The sequence below is a fragment of the Diachasma alloeum genome, unplaced genomic scaffold (genome assembly GCF_001412515.2).
Source record: "Diachasma alloeum isolate Michigan unplaced genomic scaffold, Dall2.0 Dall_scaffold_00279, whole genome shotgun sequence".
Classification (NCBI taxonomy): Eukaryota; Metazoa; Arthropoda; class Insecta; order Hymenoptera; family Braconidae; genus Diachasma; species Diachasma alloeum.
This window is the reverse complement of record NW_021680418.1, coordinates 1,211,133-1,229,084: the sequence shown is the minus strand read 5'-3', so window position 1 is coordinate 1,229,084 and position 17,952 is coordinate 1,211,133. Positions and strand designations below refer to the sequence as shown.

General features: G+C 39.7%; 1 protein-coding gene across 1 annotated transcript in view; it reads left to right on the top strand.

Moving 5' to 3' along the window:
* The window catches only part of LOC107038299 (MAM domain-containing glycosylphosphatidylinositol anchor protein 1), a 94,882-nt gene that overhangs the window by 16,221 nt on the left and 60,709 nt on the right, over positions 1 to 17,952 (top strand). Inside the window, exon 3 of the mRNA XM_015257326.2 lies at positions 11,505 to 11,543. Within this exon, the coding sequence (XP_015112812.1) occupies positions 11,505 to 11,543 (39 nt within the window). The remainder of the gene's footprint in view (positions 1 to 11,504; positions 11,544 to 17,952) is intronic.

The window sequence follows — 17,952 nt, the reverse complement described above, 5'->3', positions numbered from 1 at the left end:
CACATGCTGACTCCAAGCTCAAGCGATTTGCCTAGACATGAAAATTTACACTCCACTCACCATCATAACGTAGTGTCGTTGATGAGACTATTGAGTAAACCTATATTCAATAACAGCATCTAAACACGAACGTGGCAACCGCTAATGGCTAGTCCAGTGATGTAGTGGAATACGAGAGCCCAAGACTAGGGGGTATCAGGCGTACCGTATAACATTCAGCCGGCAGGGCTAGCAGTGGTGTATAGAACCGAAGCTTGCTCTCATGCCAAACCACAACCTAACGACCTTAGGGGGTTAGAGCAGGCGGAGCTCTGCGAGTGCGTTCACAGCCCTCGTCCATGTCTTTTGACCCGATGAAATGATAAATACACAGCAAGGTACTTTGTCCAATTCCTCTATATTTACCGGTCATTTCAGATATTCACATCCCTCGAAAATTGTAAATTACAATTGAGCCCTCTTGAAATTCTCATGCTCTCATTTCTCACTCCTATTCCCAACAACAATGAGCCATTAGAAACCTCCAAACAAAGTGACTCAACAAGCTCTACTCTCTCACGTAATCCATTTCACAAAAGTGCGTCCACTACAACTCGACTTTTTTCCTCGGTGTCTCATTAGTATGAAACTGACACACCCGACATTTCTATGGGTTGGATGCTGAAAACGTTTTGATTTAGCGGAGAACTAACTGTGTAAGGGGAAGTTCACCGAGTGGAAGGGCGGGTGGGGGAATGGCTCGACCAGCAGAGCGTGAGTACCATCCGGTTTGAAGGAGGAGGGAAGGCAGCACACTTGAGGTAACCAGTGGTGTGGGAGGTGCTCACACAAGTGCGCAAAGACACTCGACTCTTGACTGCATTCTAATTACCTCATTTTGGGCAGAAACTGTCCGGAAACGCCGGATACCACCACTCACACAAGTCCTTCCTGCGAGCGGTATTCTTAATAATAAGAATGTTCGTGATGAGTCTGGGGAGAACGAAAGGCGAGAGCGAAGGGCGAAGCGGGGAAGGGGAAACTGCGTGGGAAAGAGATGAATAGATAGAAATAGATAAATGGGACGAAGGGTGGAGATGGAAAGAGTGCTTGGACGGTGGTTGTCGTGGTGGAATGGGCACACTGTGGATGAGTGCCGGAGGGGGCGGTAACGCGTAGAGAATAGCTTTCATAAATCTCTGTCGTAAAAAGGTAAAATTTATTTGGCCAGGTTTTTCGGCATGTGATAGTAGCGGTGGTGGTGGTGGTGGTGGTGGTGGTGTTGGTCGAGAGGAAGCAGAGCACGCGTCGACTGATTTTCACTGGTGTAAATGTAGTCTGATAGTCTGATATGCTGTATGTGCATGTGAAGAGGACAGTGAAACTCACACCAGTGTATTTCGAGGGATATGGAGGTGAGACTGCCTCGTTAGCTCGACGATAAAGCGTTTACCCGGTCGTCGGTGTCACATCCGGCAATCATTTTGGACGTCTGGCCGTGTCCTGTCGACTTGTCGGGGGGAGGGCTCCTCTTTCTCCTTTTCCCTTATATCTTCAACTCCCTATATTCATTCCACGGCAATGTAGGACAAACATCTAGGTATAAGCTCTATTCTCTTCCTCGCCAGCGCTGGTCTTTTTACATCAACGATCCGCCGCGAGGCTTTTATCTGTTTTCTTCACTTTACAAGCGCTCAAGGTAGATTGCATTTGACAACGTCGACACCCAACGTTACGATTATCAAAGTCAGATAATAGCGCGTGAAGCGTGCCACATTGGATAAAGAACATGTCATCTAGTCGAAATCTAATTTTATTCTGGAAAAATAAATTTCATTTCAGGGCGATGGGAGCAGGGGGGAGTGAGAGGACGATTTCTGTGCATATAGTAGCGTTGATGACACAATGCAATAACTGAATTTCAGATACAACTTGTTATTATATTGTTAATTCCAAACGTTTATTTTTCGACATTTTTAATTTATGTCTTGTAATTTTTTACTGAGGCGTCTCGGGCAATATCGCCCTAAGCCGCCTCTGCTCCTCTATACTCTTGTCACTCGGTGATTTTTTTTTTGGCTCGAGTTTCCTCCGCTGATACATACCACCTCGCAAATTACCGGCTGATTGTCTCTCTCTCTCTCTCTCCCTCTCATTGTGATGGACCGTGTTCTACTATCCAGTTTGCTGTGTTACGGTAAAAGAGAAAAAGAGGGGAAGGAACAAGTATTCACTTATATTTGCCTCTGGCGTTATACCGATCAGTACTCTCTAGCACGGACATTCGTATTCGTTTTCACTCGCTGCAAGACTAGAAAATCGTCGTTAGTGTCAGACCAAAGGGTCCCCGCAGTCACAGAGAACATCCTCCCACCCACCCACTCATTTCTAAGTCTTCTGTTCTTCCATTTCAGTGAAAATTTCTGTGTCTTGCTATCGATCGCTCGTCGCCGGAGGGCTAGACACACCCCTGAAAATGAGAGAGAGAGAGAATCCTACCACCCAAAAGTGCTTTTATCCGGATTCAACAGACGGACAAAAGAAATCTCTCATTTATTCCTTCTTAATACTTGTGCGTTATTATTGGTGGGGGGAGACGAGGAGGACTTGTCAATACTTTAGCAGTTTGAAGTAATCCTTCTCTATACCTTCTCCATAGCCAATTGAAAAACCTCAAGCGTTATTCGGAAATTTTACATTTTTTTTATTGTTTTACATGTGATAGGTGTAGTCTTGTCTCCATGTGAGGAGAGATTTTACAATTCTGTTTCTTTCATAGTTTGAAATTTTTACTTGAGTTTATTTGATTTAAATTGAAATGGAGAGGCAAATAAATGAAAGCTCATCAATCCTATTGTGATATTGCCCTGTCGAAAGTTGTTTCATTTCGACATTTTCATTCCAGTTTAAATTGTTCCAAACTTATGAAGATTGGAGAGGCAAGTAAATCAAACTTCATCTATCAGCAGTAAATGTGAGATAGTAGATATAGCAAAATAGACGAAGGAATCTCTCTCAACCCATATTGCAACAAAGTTTCATATTCCCATCGACGTATTGATGGAATCATCCACGCCATAAAGTTACAAGAGTTTCACCCCCTCCCCCCCCCCCCCCCCTTGGTNCATAAAGTTACAAGAGTTTCCCCCCCCCCCCCCCCCCTTGGTCTCTATATGAACGAAGCCATTACCAATACAAAAGACGATTGGTAAGTTTCATTCGTGGCTGATTGAAGGCATTGTGAAGTTTGAGTAAATGACGGTCCTACTTTATAACATGAAACCGATGGAGCCACCAACATCTAACACTCAAGTTTACGTTAGAAATCGCAATTTCCAATGGATCGAAACTTTGCGCGGTTACCGACAATGTTCCACGGATTCACGATGATCGCTTGTGGCTTGGAGTATCAGGACACAAAAGTCAGCGACGTACCAGACGGTTATGTGTGTCAATTTAGCGTTGCTGGCGAGAACAAGAGTGAGACAGGAGTTGAGATAAAGGGCGAGAGATAAACTTGGATTAATGCCAAATGGAGTTGGTAGGAGTGCCTCCACTTATACCCCCCAACTTACATACACCAAACTCTTGACTCCAACTCCGACTTACACTCGGCCATTTAGTTAAACTCTTGACATTAATTTCTTCTTGACAATTTTTTCACAACTCATCGGGAAAATGGCGCCAACCTTTGGTAATAACTGAAATTTCAAAATAGCATCGTAAGAGGACACCATGTTTTATAAATATTTTTATAATGATTTGAAATAAATATAGGACCTACTGCCGTAACTTGCATAGGAGTATGGCTCAAGTACCCCAATAGGAGGAGAGCCAAAATCCTTGGGAGTTAACTTTTTGCAGTGGTCTGCAAAGAGCTCCGGGGGCTTTGCGTGAAATTATTATCTCGAGAGTTTTTGCGACACTGCTATCGCCCAAACGGATAAGTGGCGTTATATCTACTCGAAAATCCCACGGTCACGTGACAATGCTAACCCCATTACAATTATTCATTGCAGTTTCCCTGCAATCGTGAATTATTCAGACAGGTGAAAAAAAAAAAATCAACTTCGTGTTGACTTGACCACTGCCGTGGCGTTGAACAGGTGAGAAATTAGTGCGGGATTTAAAACTTTTGCCCTTCACTCAGGAGTTACAGTACACTTGAGTAACTATCACCTGTGAAGGAGGGAGTATTTCTAATAAGCGCTCATCTTATTTCCACTCTGTGTTTCCTGGCTAGGGGGAGTATCCTCTTATTCATACAGATGGCTTAATCCCGAAGAATTGTAAGTTTTTTAATATAAATTACTGACTTTATGAGACAAGTCCGTTGGATAATTATGCTGGAAAACTGGGCATTTATCAATGCCTCTGCTCTGCTGGGTTTTTCGGTTTGCCATGTTTAGTTGGAGAATTTACACATGTTGGGCGCATTATTTCGGCTAGGACTGGCGAGATTTGTTTGTTTTATCCTTGTTATTATATCATCATTAACATTGTATGTGGCTGTCTGTTATGTATAGCTTCTATTTTTAATCAGGTCACATTTGTCGGGTTGTCTGGAGTACATCTGGGGTGAAAGCTGGATGAGATAGTTGTGGTGGGATTATTTTTAATGGCAAATTTGGAATATTGGAGTGGCGAAATTGAAAATTTATATTAGCCAAAGTTTTTACTTCAATATTTTTCCATTTTTATGGCTTTTGATGAATTAAATAAAGAGCTAGATGATACATTTGAATCACATATCACACTCTTTATTTGATGTTGATAAAAGTACAAATTAAAACGTGAATTTTCATTGAAAATTGTCGAATTTTCAATAACAAAATTTTCCTACAATTTTTATGGAAACATCACCACCAAATGGAAATGTTGGAAATTTCCGGCCTTCAACACTGAAAATTCAGACAAAAATATCCTTAAATATGAAAAAAGATGTCAACAAAGCCGTTACATACCGCAGACAAAAGAATTTGATTGCTACCTGAACCCAGTGGGTAGTTTTTACGATCAACTAGACTGGACAGTGGACATGTTATATTCCACGTAAATTCACATCCCAGTGAAGTCTGAATTTTATAGGGTCGATATTACGCACGTTGCCAAGGGAATCACAAACGAAAAATAGAGAGGAGAAGGATAACCCCTGCAGAGACTCTAAATGAGAGCATGTGAAAAGCGAAATTGGATTTATCACGTGGTCCATTTATTTGCAAAAGCTCGTTAGTGAAGATTTGTCATGGTGAGCTGGATTTTGATGATAATGTTCACACAAGTTCATAGCTGGGTAGAGAAGATGAGAGTTGGAATAAATCCTCTCCTTTTGGCAGCTTTTAACATTTTTTTTCCCTTCAATTGAAAATTGTCAAAGGTTTTTTCTTCTTCTTTTTTTAAACTCATTATCAACACTCATTCAAAAGTGACTCTTCCAAAGTGTGACAACTTTGTCAGTCCATCCCTCTGTAAATTTAAAGTGAAAACGTGGCACAATTTTCCCAAGCCCTCTCGAAATTCTGGTGGTTCTCAGAGTCTATATACACACTCCAAGCGCTGGAATAATGTGTATACACACCGATCGTCAACTCTGGTTTGGTTAACAGGTGTTTGTCTGTGGGTTTTACACTTGGTCTTGAGATATTCTGCATTAGAGGTTATTTCCACCATCATATAACGATTTCTTTAGAAAATTTATCAAATTCTCTCTCTCATCTTGAAATATTATACAAGTCACGAAATTAAGACAATTAAGACAAACAACTTTCGAAAACTTCTTTTTGAGACTTTCAAAAAGTCTCGTAAACAATAGAGAATAGTTTGAATAACGAGAACAAATTCCACCAAAGTAGCAGTGGGATGAAAAAGTGAGAAAAAAATGAATGATGTACGATGCGTGATGTTGTTAAGTGCAGACTGTATATTTTCATTAAGACCTGACATCAATAGTGGTTGAGAAAAAGTAACCTACTATACTAAACACACAGTGTAGCGGTATTTTCAGAGCTCAGAATAGCGAGGCCCCCTTTGGCATGTTAATTTAGTATCAGCCCCAGTGGCTTTTTAACACTCACCAAACCACTACTCGGCTGCTTCTATAGAAAAAAAAAAACAAAAAAAAAACAAAAAAAATCTTTAAAAAAACACTGAATTTGAGATAGGGATTCCGTAGTTTTTTTTTTCCCACGAAAATTTCACCTGCATTTTCCACGGCTTTTGGCGAGCTCCATACTTCTGTTGACCCACAGAAATTTCATCCGTTCAATCGCCCCAGTTGTGGCGAGTGCAGAATCCTTGAATACCCCTGGGGTCACGAGAGGGGGCTGGAAATATCCAGTTTGGTGCTAGGAAACGTGAAACTCTCGACCCGATTCAAGTTTACACAGTGCTGCCTTTCAAGGGGGGTTCGATGAGTGCCAGAGTAGCTTCACCAATGTGGGCTTATTCACGGTGATTGTACGCTAGGCCAAGTGTTTCAACCAATTTCAAGGCGTGATTGAGCATAAATATACTAGATGCACACTCTTTTGGTTTTTAACTTTTTATGTCAAGAGAAAAATTGTTCATTTATACTATACTTGCGTATGTAGAATTAACGCCTTATTGTGAAATTTGTTAACACTATTAGTCTTGAACCAGAATCTGCGAATCAGTAACAGCATCAACTGGTAAATTGTGAATTGAAAAGTTTGCTGAGATCTTTGCCGCCCCGATCTCTGGCTTAGATATCTGAGACAAGTTGATCCCAACTCCACTTAACTTTGTTCACTTACTCCAAAGGCCATCGTTAAAGTTCTTTGCGGTTTTGATGTCATTAAACTTGGCTCACTGGCGTGAGAAACTGGCGCCACCTCTATCACCATTGGACCATTGGACCATTGGACCATCGGACCATTGGACCCCCCCACACATAGCCCGATATGATAACCAAACGGGCTTTTGACGTCACTCGAGATAACCAAAACTTGCTTAGAGGTTGGAGGAAGAGAGAGAGAAAGAGACTGATATGACGGGAGTTGTACCGTATCTCTCGGGGTGTTTAGTCATCCTCGATTGCTTTTCATAAACGGGGACGAAATAATAACGACCGCAGATAAGTGCAAACTTGCTAGCAGCCTTCGAAATTTCTGCCCCGTCTGCCTGAACATTTTCAGCGGTGCTATTTATAGTTTACATTTGCAACAGTTACAAAACTCGTCTCTTTAATACATTAGACACAAAAATAAGAGGTTTTTCCGTTTTAGTCCTAAGACCAGGACGTTTTATAGAAAACAAAAAGTCACCGAATTTAAAAGATTTTTTTTTTCTTAGGAAAAAAAGTGGCTGTGCTTTTATTTGATGGAATTTATTTTCACATTTTAAGTATGACAAATATGTCGACATCAATGATTTTGGATAAGTCGAGTTAATACCGGTAATACTTGTATTGGGTACTGGTACCTTCGTTGGCATAATTTCGATAATCCCCAAGGAATTAACGCAGTGCTGTCACGAGCAACGAGAGTTGACCATCACTCCCTGGGTGCGGCCCTGGGATTTATAAAAAAAATTCACCGGTTTTTCATTGCAAGGGTTAACTTGCCAACGCGGCCATCGCCCGAGGGCCTTCAGCCAGGGAATGTTGAATGTGGAGTGGATTTTTCAGTTGAAAATTCCGTGGAATATTCGGTTGGAAAATTGTATTCAATTTTCAGTTGAATATTATGTGGAAAATTGTGATGAAAAATTGGTGCGGAATTTTGGCCCAGACGGGGCTCGAACCTGGGAGCTTGAGGTTGTGAATCTCATGCTGCTACCAAGTGCGCCACACAGCCGGCTTGGGATTTTGGCCCGGCCGGGGCTCGGGGATTTATATTAAAATACAATATATTCGAGTGGAGGGTCAGATTTCACGTTGGAGGACGGGGGTGGTATCAATCACAGAGACTGTTATTTGACATTCAATTGATGTATGTACTATATAGGGCGAAAATGACCTACTTGACTAGTGTCATTTTTCTTCCCCCAAAGCTCCTAAAATCAAGATAGCACACTTGAAACGGCATTGAATGACACCTATCCGGAAAGCACAGACCACAGGGGTAATGTCAGTGGTACAAGACTAGAGAACCAAGGGACAATTTAATATTAACGCGCGCCTGCAGACGTTGATTACACGCCATTGTGCACAGCACCTTTGGTAATCTATACTCCGTTAGGACGGTACCAGTGCGGTGATGTATACACAACCGTATATCAAGTGTGGCCCAAACACCAACGGAAGTCAATGGTTGAGGGAGAGCTTGCACTAGGTTCCGGGCTTTTGGACTAGGTGAGTCACGCCACTGGGAGTTGTAGAGATGCGCCTCGGTGAACTCCTTGGGTCGTATCACGTGCGTCTGAACACTATTAATTATATTATATTATATATTTTTGACAATATATATATATATATATATATATATATATATATATGTTTTCCACATTGCTAATAATTTTCAAAAACAATGAATAAATAATTGTAAAAACAAATTATCAGCAATTTTCCTTCCTTGGTTATTAAATTCTTGCCCAAGGGAGGATTTGCATAGTTTTGAAAATTAATATGAAGCCATCTCATTGAGGGAACAATTTCAATTACCATATTGCCCAAGCCTCAGGCTCATCCTTTTCGTGCTCTTTTCCCTTTCTTAATATTCATGGTAATGGAAATTACGATATACCTAAGTTGGAGGGATTGAATAAAATTCAATACTTGATTCTCATTGCACGTTGTACTTATTGTTCAACAGTCTACGGGTATAATAATGAAAGCTTTGGGAGGAACGAGAGGTCCACTCAAGTGAGAGGGAAATTTAATTCAATTACTCCACTATTCTTTTTTCTCACGAGAATTAATTTTCTGGGAGGTGAAATTTTCTTCATTAAATTGAAAGCGGCTTTGCCGGATTTTCATGATCCTCAAAGGAATTTCCACACAACTCGACAATGACGGAAATTTTTTTCAAATATCTCATTAATTTATTACAGGATTCAATTTACAAGGTAAAGTTTAAAAAAATAAAATAAAATAATAAAAAATCCATCCAGCTTTTCAGCACATGCACGTATCACGGATACATTCTCTCGATAATACCTACAGACAGCCTTTTGACTGAAGACATTTCCCCGCATGTAATGGAGAATATACGTGTATAGACATTAAGCTGTTGGTACGAGAGCTGGACGAACTGATTAGCATTTGAAATTGAAGCGTTGCGGTCGTTGGGGTGCACCCTAACTGTACGTACGAAACGAGGTGGATCGAACGCATGAGATGACAAGGACAGTAACTGAGAGAGGGAAAGGGGAATTGGCCAGCGGTTAATTCAGGGTGGACGTAGTCTGCTCACTTGCTCCGCGGAGCCCCTTTGTCCACTATCCCCGATTCTGGACATTCTACAGCATTGGTTAGCTGTATCCTCCAATAGGTTAGACATTTGCATTAATCGAGAGCTCGGGCTTCAACCCTCACCACCCTCACCACTTTGCTTCTCTTGTTTCTCCAATTTTCCTGTATCGATCCAATAGGGGGGAGGGACCCATATAACCACTCTATATGTCACGTATGCTTCGACAATGCTAATACATATTTTTCCTCAAGTTTAAAACATTTTCATTATTAATACCTAATAAAGATCCATCCAAGATCTTATCAATCGAAATTCAAGCGATATCACTGGATGCTTGTCCTGCAAGCCCAGTTATTAATGATGCAGAGTGAACTGATATTATGAGCATCATACAATCGAGCACAACACATTGGCTCATTGGCTCATTGGCTCGTGTTATCGTACGTGTCGTATGTAGTCGACAGTTGCTTTGGCCTGTGCATGCGGAATGGTGAGATGGTGAGATTGTCATTAAAAACATTGTGCTCATCATATGTCAGGCGTAATTTCACTATTTCCGGGGGACTAGTTTACGCAGTCATGCCATGTTTTGGGGCGATTAGCCCATTATACAACATGCACGCGCAACTTGGTGAGTACAAGGGGGAGATATATAGTTAATTACATTTCCTCGTGTGATGCTTCAAGTCAGTTATCTTGATGAGGATTAACGGGGAAGTAGTCCTTGAATTGGCGAAGGTAACAGCTGGAATCTTGGAAAATTTATTTTCCTCTAAATGTCTTTAATTGAAATTCAATTAATCTGCAAGTTGAGAGTTGAGAGTAAAAAATCAATAACTCAAGGAACAAGTAGCATCCGGCTTTTAACTCGTTCCGCATGGTACTCACCGTTTATTTCGCAATTGGCGGCCCTCCTTTGCTCCCCGTCAACTTTTCCCGTTATCCTATTGTTGGAAAAAGTTGGAGCATTTTCGTCGTGGTTTCAACGCCTGTGTGTAACACGTTGTGTCTCCCCTAAAAAGAACTTGGTAGGCATGGTAACCCCTCGTCTGGAAGGCTTCCAGCTTCCACCAAACATAATAATTTGGCTGAAGAGGCTTTTTGAGTTTTACCTTTTGCATTATAACACCTCTTTTTATGCATTCAGGTGCCATGTCATTTTCGATGGCATCTTTTTACATTCTCATGGTGTTCAGGGAGAGATGAAATATTCAAACATGATAAATTGACAAAAAAATTGAAAATTAATATGATGTTTGGGTCATTTTCGTGAAAATCATTTTAATCCTGCTAGTCTTCTCTTTTAATTCATATTGTCATTTTCAAAAAAAATGTCATGTCATGCGTTGAATAAAAAACAAAAAAAAAGTCACGACACTTTTTACTATCACATATTTTATAGGATATATATTATATATAACCTGAGGGACACTGCACGAGAGAGCTTGGGATTTGACTTTTATGCAAATAGCCCTCATACTCGGTACAATTTTTTATCGTGATAGATTCCACACCTAAAGAGCAAATCCTGTTCTATGGTGGAATGATATGTACAGCAGTGAATCCCCTCAAGATGGGTTTCATATTCCAAGTCATGCTCCAGGCGTCTCACGACGCTCTATACCAATACGCGAATATATATATATATATATATATATATATATATATATATATATATATATATATACGTCCGTTCAAAATTGAAGATGGGTGGGTGTCTTTGCCTCGGAGAATACGTACGTTCCTCTCTATACGCCTGCCAAATTATATTCTCTTCCCGTGGATATACGTGTCTCCGAGCGTATATGATACATTACGGAAATTGAAAATTTTTATCAATGTTTGCTATTTGGTTTTGCCATAATTTCCGAGTTGTAGGCAAATAGAAATTGGCAATTGGGTAGTTATCTATTATGGGGAGAGGAGGAGGAGGAGGAGGAGGCGATTTGTTTATCAAATTGTGATTTGAGATAGAAGCTTTATTCACACTTGAAGACTGTTGAGTCTTGAGCGTAAAAAAAACTTGAATATTATTCTAAGAAAAAATACTTTCCATTAGTATTTTCAAAGACAAACATTCATTTACGCACACATTATTGGCTCTTTTCATGAAAAAATCAATCAACTAATTTGACATTTTATTTTTTGTTGCAGGCGTACGACAATATGGCTCAACAGACTCACCAAAAGGAGGTAAATATTTACCTCATAATTTATCCATGAAAACTCATTCAATTAAAACCCCAGCGGAAAATCCCCACGTATTCAATATTTTACGGCGACAAAATGTATATAAAATTATGACTATTTCGGTTTACTGAAGTCACAATTAACCAGAAATTCTGTGGCATGCATGATTCACGAGTGATGCCCGTTTAAATTTTAAATTCATCAACGCCGAAAGCGCATGTGAATATTCATAATCTCAGCGGAGTGTTTTATGAAACGAATAACAGAGATGAAAACTTTTCAATGTCCATAACAGTTTCAAGTCTGCGGCAATCGGCCGATTGAATTATCGGGCATTAATTTAAAAGAGGGATGCAGTGTTCGTATATATCAACTGAGCTATATGAAACCATTGAAAAAAATAAGAATGTTGTCAACTTGAACATTATCGAAATATTCAAGATTCCACGTAAAATTTGCACTCTTTGGAAAAGAGTGTTTATTTTTTTTTTTTTAACGAAATGGCAAGATGTAAAAATTTAGCAACGCACAATTTCAATGGAAAATTCTTACCAGTAAATTAATCCCCCTAGAACTCTCACCAACTCAGATTTATTTACCTTTGGAATTTCGGTGGTGTCAAAACGGAAGACCCACGAAACCATGTAAATTGTGCTAACGCATTTATCTTAACCCCAAAACGACACTCCGACGACACTTGCCTTTGCTTTTAAACTTTATTACATAAAAGCTCGTGTATTTTCTCAGCAAACTTTCTTTGATATAAATCTCCCGCCGACAGTCTCAATTTTTCCTCTCCAAACAATCAACTTGGTCATTAGCTCCAAAAACATCAAGAGTCCAAAATACAAATGAAACCATACAAAGCCAATTTACTGTGCACTAACAATTGAAAAACAAGAAAAAAAAAAGAAAAAGAAAAAAAAACCGTTAGCCCCGGAAAAATGGACATCCACAGAGTTTTTCCTCTACTTTCATACTATGCCAGAGCATTCATTTTATCTCCCCTCTATACGTGAATTCCAATCCAGCTCTATTTATGCGTATGTCCGTAGCGTTTCGTTGTTCCAATGAAGCTTCTCGTCGAGTACTTCTACCACGCCTCTCTCCCACGCCATTTTCTACTCCCCTGAAATTTATTATTCCAAACTTTTCAACGACTCGTAACAGGCATTTGCATATATACTTTTTTTTATTTGTGTTTTGTGCACTTGCCTTTTCGTTTTTTTTTTTTTCATTCATTTTCTTTCTTCGTTTGTTTTTTCATCTCTCTCTCTCTCTCTCTCTCTAGCTTTTTTTGTTTCAACTTGTTGTTGGCTTTTATTTTTTACGGCTCGGTTGCGTTCAACTCAATGTTATGGGTGATGGATCGCGGGGGTCAGAGTGGATCCGTACGCCAGGAATATTGGGTGGGGGGTTGCTTATGGAGAATAGAACGGATGGGAGAGGCCAAATGGAAATCGACTGGTGCAGACTGAACTGGCAAAACCGCGAGAGAAGCGCGATTTCGAAAACTCGAAAACTCTCTGTGTCTCACCTCAACAATTCCATTCCCACACATTTGCTGTTCACCGCCACATCCCTCCTCCCCATGTCGGCTGGACACCGGCAGTTACAACGTTTCAAAAACAATTATTTTACCGCAGAATCGTTTTACCAAGTACCAATGCGCTTTTCAGGATGGATATCGCGCATCTCCATCAGTTAATCCCAGGCGTATCCTCACTCGTTCTATTTTGGGGATTGATGCGCGGTTATTCTGTTGAATTACACTCGCATTTGAAAAATTCACATGAGTTGGATCGACAATTATCATCTCACTTATCACAAAGTGTGAGAGTGGTGGCTATTCTATTTGTGTGGAAATATTGAAAAAACAATCGTGATGGTCGGATCGTGAAAAGAGGAATTGAAAATTTTTAAGGATATTATTCCGAGATTTGTACGAGCATTCGTTTCTTATTTGTTTACTCAAAGATATTGTGCGGTGCGGAATAATATTAGAATTTCAACTAGAACAAGCTAGTTGAAGAAACAACAACTGCGAGGGACATTTAATTTTATTTAGAGTGTGGAAAATAATGAAATTTCAAATTTACAGCGGGAATTCAATACAATTTGCGCACATTTTTGTGCGCAACAAAACATTAATATTTTTTGTACCCAATTCTTGTTCTTTGTATTCAAATCATTTGAAATTCGAGAATATATAATATTTATCCATAATTCCCATCAACTTTTTCATCCAAATTGGGAATTTTCAATGTCGAAATTCCTTGAAATTTCACCAGAACCGTCACTTGTGGACACTTGTCAGCAAGTGTAAAAAAAACTGGCCATTTCCGCCTCTCATGCAGCGAGACACGAAGACAAATTGAAAAGAAAAATAACCTGAACTGAAATTGGAGGGTTTTAGCAAAAGACAACAATAATTGGCCGTCTAGCTCCTACGTATTTCACGTATTTCAGCCCCATCATCGACGAGAGAGACCTTCACAATGAAATAAAATGGCTCATTCTTCATTTTCTCATTTATCATAATTAATGGCCAACTATACCGTCGGCCATGGAAACAAAAATGAAGTAATATTATGTCCTTTGAGTGAGTTGCTTTGAAAAGTCAAAGAGGAATAAAAATATTTCTGACTACATGATGTGGAAATGTGGAAATGCCAAAGCATTTGGCGTCGCCTTTGCCAAGAGACATTGTTCCATTTGTGGTGCCAAAAGAAGACTAAAACAAAAACGGCAAAACAACGAGAGACATTTCCATTTTTTTCATGATTGGTACGTGTATAGAGCAGCCACCCCTGGGGATAAAAAATCAGTGGGCGTCGAGGCGTTGACAATATCTTCTGAGGGAGGTATATGAATGCGAGAGAGTGAAATGGTATAGGGTTCCGACATGGTACATCGTACATCAGCGCCTCCAGATAATAATAGGAAAGAAATTTATACAAAAGAAATAACAAGTGTACTCTGGCAATATTGGGGAGATGGTGAATCGTGATCGGATTCAGCGTTTCGTACTGGCAACTGGAAATTTTGTTGAGCATTCTTTCAGTTAATCCCAATAATCAAAAGTCTGATATGTCAACTTCATGGTAGTAATTGAAATGATGATAATCATAAAGAGCAAAGACAAAAATACAAAAATCCCTATAATAATTGACACTCGTACTCACTGGTGTGAAAAGCCATAGCCATCAGTGACCATTTTGTGGACGAATATTTTTAATACAGCTGGCTTATATGTTTGCACTGTTCACTGACCGTTACAGTACATTGGAAACTGTTACGCTTATTTTATCCATGGCTGAAGCGAAAACCAAATGCCGCGAAAATCACGACTGACAATACATATGTATACTATGTATATATACTCACGGTGGCTGTATAACTAGAGTTGTTTAGAGGCTAGGCTCAGTAATTGCTGAAATTACTATGGCAGGGGATGACCACAAATGGAGGGCCGTCTTTTAGCCTAGAATGTTATTGATAATTAGTCGAGTACGCTATGATTTGTGCCAGAAGAAGCTATCGGATCCGGAGGATCTATCATTCGGGGAGTTTGTGGCTGATTATTCGATAATAGATTCAGTGCCCCCAGAATATTCATTTGACACAGTTGCTACTAGGGTAGAGCATTATCGGCTTGAGAAATGGCTATCAGATGCGATAGGAGAATAGAGATGCCTTTAATATTAGTTCTCATTGACAACTAATGATGAAATTTCAGTCGACTAGTACTTTTCAAGAGAGTGAAAAAATCAAATTTTATTGTTTATAACACATCATTCTATACACATCCCTCCGGAAAAGAATGATTCTTTTTACTCCACCAGTATATTTGAACAGAAGCTCACTCACATCCATTCTACGCACTCTTTGAAGATTAAAATCCCCACTCAACGATAAAGGGCCCTACGAACGCCCTTTCCTTCCGAAGAAACATCCGTATGTGCTCTCCCCTCTCAATCTCTTATCTCAAATATTTAGTATAGCTTAAACACTTGTGAAGCCCTCTTTTAGTGTTGATCATTCTCACCATCGACGCAACTGCCCCTTACCTCTCGATCTCTAATACCTATTCCCGACATTTGCCGCGTGGACAAAATATTGATTCGGCCAGGCGGAAAAAGAAAGACTAGCGGAAGGATGCGAGGGGTGCATCGCAGTTATCAGAGTGTGATAAATGTATCGATGCAAAAACAAATGTCATGTATACGAGTTTGGCTCAATTTGTCGTACTCACAAGCTGATTTGAGATGAGTAGAGGAGATTGAAACAAAAAATATGACAATCCAAGTGGATTAACTGTCGAATGAATTTCAATTTCACCCGGAATAACTGGAATACATATACATACACATAAAATCATGTTACATCGAAAATAGCCAATTTCACCGCATAGATTCCAAACTTTTCATCCCATTTTTTTTCTCTCTTCCTCCCTTCATCGGTTGCATATGCAGAAGGGATTTAATGCTTTCCAGCACGATTGAGTTTTCAACTTTGTTATAACATTGTTCACGCTTGAATTTATGATTGATGGCTCGGCGTATCTGCACCTACCATAGGCTTTAAGAGTAATTGACCTATTTTCGAAAAAGTCAATTCACTCGTCGAGTCCCAACTGTTTTATCGTCATTATTTTGCCATCGGAGGGTTAAAAAACTTGGATTATAAAAAAGCTTGGAGAAAAACAAAAAAAACTTTACACGTCAATTCATTCTCAGCGTTAATATTCATACTTTACATGGAATATAATAAATTTTTTTCGAGTAACTTACTGTTGTAAAACTCTGGGAGAAAATGTAAAAGAGTTAATAGCGCTAGTCTTTTTCTCATGATTTTATTTCTCACGCTTACGTGAACGCATTTTCTCTGGGCATGTTCATTTCTTCTATTTCTTCTATTTTATCCACAAAATCTCGTGTTTCACGTTACAAAGGATTCGGCAGAAAATGAAAATGCCATTACCAACTAGGAGAAATGAGAGAATTGTGCATAAAAATTCCTTTCTTTTCTTTATTGCAATAAACATTTGATTTATTTTCCTCTTTAGAAAAAAACGAAAAATGCAAATAGTTGTAACCAATAGACAATAACACATTCCAATTCCATTCAATTGGAAGAAAATAGTTGAAAATAGTGGAAACGCAAATACTGGGATGATACTGAATCCTGAATCGAAATTCATCTGCACTGAGGCCTCTAGTTTACCCATTTCAATCGATGTCAGTGGATTAAGAGGAGATTAAATTACCGAAAAGGGGTGAGTTTGCGAGGAGGTCAGAGCCTCAACAGAAACAACAGTGTCCTTACTCCACTGAACATATCCAGTGCTTTCGTATTTCAGGACAAGAGGGGCGGTGAACGATGACACGATGAGAATGTCCTCGTGTATACTCTCGACTTTGACGCTGGGGTCACGAGGTTTTCATCTATAGTCTCGTGTTTCCTCAAGAAACTGCTGCACAGTACGAACCATCAAATGAAAGAGAACGATGAAAGAAGCGAGGGGTGGTGTGCGTCTTTTGTTGCAACTACGGCTAGTTTGATCTTTTCCTCAGGGCGCAATCAATAATGCACCGTTGGAGTGCAGTGGGCTTCAATGATGTGGAAGAGTAAAAGTGAAAAAAATAAAATGAAATAAAGTGGAAGGATGCGAATAAATGGCGAATGGGGAACGTAGTGTGATGAAGGGCTTGACAATTCATAATTTCTCAAGAAAAATATAAATCCCCTCCCCTGCAGGGGAGGATGGTGTAGTAAATCTAAACGATACGAGTAAAGTGAGTCAAACGACGTGTAACATCGAGGTCGCCTCTCTTTCACTCTAGGTATGGGCCAATATTGTACAAGGTTAGATAGGCATGAGGAGGCTCATTGGTCTGGAAAAGTCGTCTTCCCGGAACAAAAGCATTCTCAGCGTTAACTCGAGTGAATATATCCATATTCCCGTTACGTTTGTACCCAAACTCCCCGGGATGAATTTCATCTTTTATTTAAGTATGTGAAAATACGCACGCGGTATCACCACAGGTACAAGTGCCTCATCGTTCATGTCAATACGTTACATGCAAGACTCTTGTTGAGCAGTATGCAAACTATAGTGCCGCTGCTTATTCCTTCGACATTGTTCGCCCCGCTGCAAAAAAGTCTTAGAAACGCGGAGACACAACAATCGATATTTTAGTACTGAAATTTCAATGAATGAAATATTACTAATAATTTTCGGTATATTCATCTCTCCATTTGAGACGAAGAGGGCGAGTTGATTTTGAAAGTTGCTCTGGTAAGTCTCCAGCAAAGCCAAAAGTTAGGGGACTTGATCCCCTGATGTATGTCCTAGAGACATTTCTCAACTCTTTTTCACTCATTCCTCTAGTTTTTCCGACTAGGGGGG